At 52.6% G+C, this 8,099-nt stretch overlaps 1 protein-coding gene across 4 annotated transcripts in view; it reads right to left on the bottom strand.

Moving 5' to 3' along the window:
- Positions 1-8,099, bottom strand: part of PKIG (cAMP-dependent protein kinase inhibitor gamma) — a 101,755-nt gene that overhangs the window by 712 nt on the left and 92,944 nt on the right. For all 4 annotated transcript variants that reach the window (XM_082744711.1, XM_082744709.1, XM_082744710.1 and 1 more), the window contains one exon: positions 3,293-3,466. In XM_082744711.1, coding sequence (XP_082600837.1) covers positions 3,293-3,443 — 151 coding nt within the window. In that variant the 5' untranslated portion in view covers positions 3,444-3,466. The remainder of the gene's footprint in view (positions 1-3,292; positions 3,467-8,099) is intronic.

Below are 8,099 nucleotides of genomic sequence, written 5' to 3'. Positions count from 1 at the left end.
CTGGAGAGGAGAGAAAAGGAACATACACACCAACATAAAGCACAGAAGGCTACTTGGAAGGGCCCAAAGTGGTAATAGTAGAGCCCTGGGGCACAGGACACGAGCTAGATTGGGGTGGCAGTGACCAAAGGGACCTTTAACCTGGCCTCTAACATGTTAATGTTTACAAAGAACTTGCGTGCGGTGCTACTAGTATGATTACGGTCAGTGAGAGGCCAGGAGCACAGATGACGGCTGGAAGCCTTAGCATCCAGTGAAGGGCTGCTGAGCGACGTTTGAGAAGTCTGTGCAGGTTCTCCAAGAGGAAAGGGCAAAGATGAAGCCCCAGCCGGGAGCAGGTGCCCTGGGGAGAAGGAGGGTGTGGCTGGGGCAGAGCCCACGGCGGTTTCACTCTGCCACGTCCTTACCAGACGGGCCTCACCTTGGCCCACCCATGACCCCCTATCCTGGGGTAGTACCTGTAGCAGAAGCTTGGGCCCAGAGGGTCCTTCTAGACTTCCAGAAGCCTGCCAAACTATTCTGCACTTTGGGCAAATTTTCTAGCTCGTGATGTTCTATTTGACCCTGAGCTTCTTGCCCTGGCAAGCAGAACTTTCTCATCAGATTCCCTAGTAATTTCTGCTCTACCCTTTCCTTGCTGTGGGACCTCAGGCAATTTATTTCCTCTCTCTGAGCCTTTGCACACTTGCACCTGTATGTGACGGGAGTGCAAGGCCCACAGGTGGTCATCTGGCACGTGGGAAGGTCTTTGCCCATGGTCACAATTCCTCTCGGCCAGTCCCAGCTCTCTCTTGGCCAGGGGAGAAGGTTGGTTTTGTGTTTTTTTTTTTTTAAAGAATGAGCACAAGAGTGAGCAGGGCAGGAGAGGAAGAGGGACAGGATCTGAAGCAGGCTCCAGGCCCAGTGTGGAGCCTGAGGTGAGGCTGATCTCATGACCTTGAGGTCATGACCTAAGCTGAAATCAAGAGTCAGACAGTTAACTGACTGAGCCACCCAGGTGCCCCAGGGAGAAGGTTCTTGAACACTTACTTTACCAACCACTACCCTTGGGACCCCCTTGGGGCCAGTTTCAGGACACACTTGAAATGCTTTGTGGTCACTGTTCTGGTAGGGAGTGTACTCCATTCTTCCCATCCTGTCTGTTGTTTCTCATTATTAGGCAAAGTAAGGAAATGTTTGCGCTCTCCACATGCGGAGGGATCAGGAAAGGTAGGATAAGCTAAGGGAGGGTTAACAAGCACCAGCAGGCCCCAGACTTGGCCCCTGTCCTTCAGGATAGGCCAAGGCCCGGCCTCCCCATCCATACGGCCAGGTCTCCATCTCCTGGGCTGTTTTAAGCAATCAGATTCTCAGCCAGGCCTGCTGGGTCCGAATCTCTGTAGGCCCCCTCCCTCAGCGAACCTGGGGGACTGAGCACAGCCCCCAGGCCTGCCTGTGGAAGCCGCTCATGGCAGGGCCCCCTGGAAGGTTCCGTGGCTGGGCCAGCCTACGACTGTAGCATGAGTGCTTCACCTCCTTGCAGGGACCACTGTTCCTTCCTCGGGTCCCCTTTTTAAAGGTCACCGCGGCAGGCTAGTGTCCTAGACCCAGAGGACCCAGACACTCAAGGATTCCAAATTAGAGGAAACAGGTATTTGAAGGGCCAGGGTCCACGGAGTGGCCACCACTGCTGAGGCAGAGGGGGTGGAACAGGTTCCCAGAGTCAAGGAGAAGGCTGCAGAAGCTCAGAGCAAGCCCTGTGGCAGCACAGCCCGTGGCGGGGGCAGGCACGCTGGGCCGTGAGCAGCCCTTGACTAGGCAACCTGTCCCTACTGCCAAGTGCCATGTCCCAGGGCACAAGACAAAGATCCAGGGGGGAGAAGCCCCCAGCCCAGAGGGGTGCTGTGCGAAGTGGGGCTGTGGAGGTGGCCAGGAGGAGAGGGGCCACCTCCTGCTTGAGGGGGCAGGTGGTCAGGGTCTGGGTCTCTGAGGAGGGAGGGGAAGGCAGGAAGAACCAGCTTCAGGGAGCAGCGTGTTAAGGTCCATCAGGGGCTGCTAGAAGCAGATGTGCTTTTCTCTGGCCGGGTCCGTGGCGGCGGGCTGAGCGAGCTGGCAGGGGGTTGGGCCATGGGACAGGGAGGGCGGACAGACCCCCGGAGCAGGGCAGGGTGTGCGGTGTCTTCCTTGCTCAGGGTGCCGTTCTGTGTTCACTTGCTGGTGACCCTGAGCAACCCACCCAGCTTCTTGGGCCTGTTGGTCTGTCTAGAACAGGAGCGCGTTGAGTCCATGTCCCCACAGTCTGTTCTGTACTCGGGGTCACTTCTGGCCAATGCACGCCAAGGGCTCTAGGCTAGAGACTACAAGGGAGGGCGGGGGGTGGGGCAGATGGTGGCTCTCCAGGACAGCTCTGTGGGAGACCCACGGAGCCCTAGAGTTGCAGTCAGCTGTGAGAGGTGATATGACACAGACCTTGCCTTTGAGGAATTATGGGGACAGGGAGGAGAGGGTTCTACACCAGTGCACGAGGGTGAGGAAAGGCCACCCAGAGCAAGGCCCCAGGGCTGGCCGGTGGACGGAGCAGAGGCGAGCCCACTAGGACAGGAAGGGAAGGGGGGCTGCCCCAGGCACGATGGGGGGTTGGCGGCTGCTATTTCCCCCTCCAACTCACTCCTGCAGCCCGTAGTTTCCAAGCACCTGCTCCCCTGGAGCTCACATTCCAACACATGAAAACTTCACTGTCAGGGCGGGCCCCTCTGAGCACCTGGTAGGAATTCAGCCATAGGACTGGGTGGGAAGGTTCTAGCAGAGGAGACCATGACCCAGGAGGCTCTGAACAGGACAGGCTTGTGCCTTGACAGAAAGAGATCCATGGTGGGTATGGCTGGAGGACAGAAGGTGAGGACAAAGGGGCCCCCGCTGAGATCCAAGAGGGAGGGCAGGGCCTGGTCACACAGTAGGGTGCTTCACGGTCGGTGTGACAGGGGCCTTGCCGCAGAGACATGATGGAACGGGACAGTTTGAGTCCTGCTGGCCACAGGCTGGCTGGTGGGGACGCAGGGAAGTAGATGGCCCTGCGACGTGTCTGGGAAGAGAATGGATAGGACCTGTGGATGGAGAGGGCGGTGAGGAAAAGGGAGGAGGCTGGACGCCTGGCCGAGAGTCCTAGGGCCTGAGACACTAGGGCCCTCCAGCCTAGAAACTGGTTGGCCCCTTGGCCACGGACCATGAGACTGGGGCCTGACTTAACGTGGGCAGTCTAGGACTTGGCGGGCGGCCCCGGAGCCCAGAAGAATGAAGACCCGTGCGTTCTGACCTGCCCCCTCGAGTGTCAGCTCGCCCATGTCTCCAGCCAGCTTCCTCACGCTCACGGCCTCAGAGTCCCCCTGGATGTCAGGGACTGCGTTCCGACGACCTGTCCGGTCACAGGAAATGAAGTCCGAGTAGGAGGACTCAACCTCCATCATGCCTGTCGCATCGCTCCTCAGACCTGTGGGGACAGGGGCAGGAGGACCCGTGAGGCCAGGTGCAGCCCGCAGGGAAGACTCCGCTCTGGGCCCAGCACAGACATCTTTTGACAAAATGACAGTTTTTGCCTCAATCACTGAAGACAGAACAGCCAAGAAAAATACGAAGAACAAAATAAATCACCCATCATTTCACACCCAGGAAACCACTAACAACAGTTTAAAGAACAGCCTTTGTCTTTCCTCTAAAAAGTTACTGATGCGCGTCTAGCACTGGTGAGATGAGGCCGTGAACAAGCCCGTCACAGCGTCTGCCCCCATGGAGCCAACCAGCCAGCTGGCGGCCGTAGCGGATTGCCTAAGTCACCCGCGGAACTACGAGGGGGCTCAGGGCTTCCAGGGAGAAGGCAGGGTGCTGGAGTGACTTACCAGGGTCTGACCAAGGCTGGGGATCAGGAAGCAACATTTTAGGTGAGCTCCAAGGAAGAACAGGTGTTATCTAGAGGAGTGGAGGGGAAGAGCGTGGGAAGGCTCGGGGGAAGGGTAGGAGGAGATGCGAGACCCAGAAGAGCTCCAGGCTGGAGTGCGCTGGGCGAGGGGCAGGGACGCCCCGGGTGCTGCCGACCTGGCAGGGCCCGGGTCACATTGCAACTGGCTGCAGCTCTCAAAAGACCAGAGCTGCGTTTTCAAGGAAGACTCTGGCATCTGGGTTGAGCAGGGCTCAGAAGGGGGCAAGTTGTGGGCTCCTGCAGGTGAGGTGTGAGAAGATGGTCAGCAGAGGAAGGAGGCGGTGGTGCAGATTCTAGATGTGACTTGGAGGTTAGATCAGCAGGACCTGGTACCTGACTGGTGGGGAAATGAGCTTTCTGACCCGACTGAGTGGACGTGTGGCTGCCTGAGACGGACAGCAGAGGAGGCATCCTTGGGGCCTGACGGGCAGGGAAGATTAAGAGTTCTATTTGACCACACGGACTTGGAGATGCCTGTGAGCCCTGTGAGGGGAGATGCTGAGAAGGTACATGGAGGGAGGGGGCTGGAACTCAGATGGGGGAGGGTCTGGGGAAGAAAAACAGGAAATTAGAAGTTACTTCTACGGCGAGGATGAAGAGCTCTGCTGGTAGAAAATATAGCCTAGAGACCAAAAAGAGCCACACATATAAAGAGCCATATGTATATTTGAAAACACTGGGGGAAATCGTACTACACATTGTATTTTATAGCCTACTTTGTAGAACTCTAGAACATGTCATTAAGTTTCCCTCTAGATGAGTTTTGTACACATATACTTGGATGTACCACGATTTGATCAGCCTCCTAGAAATGAATATGGAGGTATTTCCGATTTTCTACCATCACAGACAGGACCAGGTCTTCATGTAAGTCTGTGCCTCACTCTAGTTCTCAGAGTAACTCTCTAGAAGTAGAATCGCTGCGCTAAAGAGAAGGATGCGGTGATTTTTGAGCCACACCCTCGAGACACATTTCCAAGTTGCCTTCGCGAATTAGCATAGGGATTATGATGACAAAAAATGAGGGGGGAAAAAACCTTCTTAAATTCTGTACTATGCCCATTTATATTCCCACTTGCAGCATGTAAGGTTGTCTGTCGATCTGCACCCTTGCCAACGGTCAATATTGCTATTACGTAAACAAATGTCCATCTGCTAGGGGGACATGAACATTTAAGAAACTGATTTTCTGAAGCCAGTCAGATCACACCAGGTATACTGACACAGCAAGGTTTCTGAGATAAACTGTTAATTGCAAAACAACACCTAGGACAGAAGCTAGTTTCTGTGGAAAAGAGCAGATACAAGGAAAGAAACCTTATCAAGCGTGTTTTTTTTTTTTTGTAACTAAGGGGAACTTTTACTTCTAAGACTATCTTTGTTCTTTTCAGCCCAAGTTACTGTGTGGCGCTTTTGTACAGTGTTAGGTGACTGACGTTGGCAGAGGTGCCTGGGGTGGGGTGGGGCTCAGTAAGGTGTGTGTGTGTGTGTGTGTGTGTGTGTGTGAGAGAGAGAGAGAGAGGAGAAAGGTCAGGTTGCCAGCGTGGAGGGCTGGCCTCACACCTCCCCACAACACCTAGCTCAGAAGAGATAACTAAGAATACATCTGGGGCATTCCAAGAATGCCCTGCGCCTCCCTGGGCCTGTTACCCCATCTGCAAAATAAAGGCAGGGCCAGAGCCCAAGGCAATCCCCCCAGGCTCCAGCAGAGGGCGTGCTCAGACTACCTTTCCCGGCTGCCTGGAGAGACGTTGCCCTAGTGCTTTGTCTTCTCAGCAAAAAACAACACAGCAAAAACCAAACTCTCCGAAGTCCCAGAAGGGGTTCCTTCTGCAGGTCACAGAAGTTTTACTTCTGCACTCTCCCTCTTGGGAAATGGCTCAGAGCCTCCGAACAGGGGACTGGCCTGCTGCAGTAACAGGAGTTAACAATAACATTTCTGACGATTCGAACGGCAATAATAAAGAGAAAAGTTACGAAATCATTCTACGCTTTCTGGTCCTCATTTAAACTGCCACAAGACTGCTTGCAGTCAGTGAGGCGAGTTTATAACCATGACTCAGGAAGGTCCTGGGTGGACCCCTTGGGCTCTTAGGCCCAGGTGGCCGAGGGCAGGGGACAGACCCCCAGGCAGGCCACACCATTTCCCCAAGCCCTGCCTCTTTAGTTCTTTTCCAGTGGTTCCATGAGAACAGGGATTTCACCAGCCAGACCAAAAGGCCTCTTCCGGGCAGCAGAGCCAACCACTCAGAGCTCAAGACAGTGCCTGGCGAAGACTATGTGATCAATAAAGATGTCTCGGGTGCCTGGGTGGCTCAGTAGGTTAAAGCCTCTGCCTTCAGCTCAGGTCATGATCCCAGGGTCCTGGAATGGAGCCCCACATCGGGCTCTCTGCTTGGCGGGGAGCCTGCTTCCCCCCTCTCTCTGCCTGCCTTTCTGCCTACTTGTGATCTCTCTGTCAAATACATACATACATACAAATAAATATTTCTCAAATTTCTGTCTGTCTACCTATCTATCTACCCTCCATCTCTCTCTCCCTCTCTGTGCGGCCAATAAAGGGACTTGTTAGGACTGCTGGGAAAGGACTCTGTCCCCTGTAGACTGCTGTGATATTCTCGTCTGCTCTCTCTAGGATCTGCCACTGTGGGATGGAGTCACAGGCTTCATCTAAAAGGCCAGCTTCCAGCTGGAATAGACACCCTGGGGCTTTGGCTCCTGCCCTTTCCCTACAGGCTGCCCTGTGCAGGGAGCTGAGCCTCCTGTCTCAGAGAGGGAAGTGTGCCAAGCACAAAGCCCAAGGAAAACACCAATGCAGCCAACATTCTCCATCCTCACCCTCTTGGGGAAGAGGGATTCCAAAGCGATTTTAGGCTATAGTCAGGGGAGCCCCCTGAGCCACAGCACAAGCACACAATTTCACTTTTCTTCAACATTTGAATTCTTGCTCTCTGCTCTTGAAAGTCAATAGCAACCAGGAAATAAATCCTTAGAGATGGAAACTGCATCAGAAAATGGTCATTATCAGACTGCTAATGATAGTATAAGCTCGCCAGAGCCTCTCTGGGGAGTGATTACCTCAGATGCACCAAGAAACCTCAACTTTTTTCATATCCTTGAGCAACTAAGCTCATAATAACAGACTTCTTTTTAAGATTTTATTTATTTGAGAAAGAGGGAGAGAGCAAGAACGCGTAAGAGCACAAGCAGGGGGAGCAGCAGAGGCAGAGGGAAAAGCAGGTTTCCTTCTGAGCAAGGAGCCCAATGCAGGGCTTGATCCCAGGACCCTGGGATTGTGACCTGAGCCAAAGGCAGACACTTAACTGACTGAGCCACCCAGGAGTCCCTCATAATAACTGATTCTAAGACAAGAGTCCAAGTTGTGCATGAAATTAATGTATAAAGATATTCATTATGGCATTATTTATAATAGTCCAAAACTAAGACACCGAAATGAGCTTCTATGGAAAACAGAAATATAAACATATTTCACCAATTTATAGCCAAATGAAATATAAGTAGCATTAAAATGTTTGTGAATTTATTTTGAGAGAGAGAGAGAGAGAAAAAAAACACAAGCAGGGGGAGGGGCTTAGGGAGAGGGAGAGAATCGTAAGCAGGCTCCCCGTTGCTGAGTGTGGAGCCGGACTTGGGGTTCAATCCTGAGAGATCATGACCTAAGCTAAAATCAAGAGTCAGATTCTTTGGGTGTCTGGGTAGCTCAGTGGGTTAAGCCTCTGCCTTCCGCTCAGGTCATGATCCCAGGGTCCTGGGATTGAGCCCCGCATTGGGCTCTCTGCTCAGCGGGGAGCCTGCTTCCCCTGCCCTCTCTGCCTGCTGCTCTGCCTACTTGTGATCTCAAATAAATAAATAAAATCTTAAAAAAAAAAAAAAAAGTCAAGACGCTTAACCAACTAGGCCACCCGAGTGCCCCATGTTTGTGAATATTTTTAAAAGACACAAGGAAATGTGCACAATTGTTAAATGAAGAAAAATCTCAATAATATCATCACGTATTTAAGTTATGACTTAAATTTTTTTGTATTCTTCATAGTGAAAACATTCACCTTATTTTTAAATTATTTCATTTTTGAACATGTGTGCATGTAGTATAAAACTCAAAAAAGGACATGCCCCCCAAAAGAAT

The sequence above is a fragment of the Mustela nivalis genome (genome assembly GCF_964662115.1).
Source record: "Mustela nivalis genome assembly, chromosome: 8".
Taxonomy (NCBI): Eukaryota; Metazoa; Chordata; class Mammalia; order Carnivora; family Mustelidae; genus Mustela; species Mustela nivalis.
This window is presented reverse-complemented; position numbering and strand designations above follow the sequence as displayed.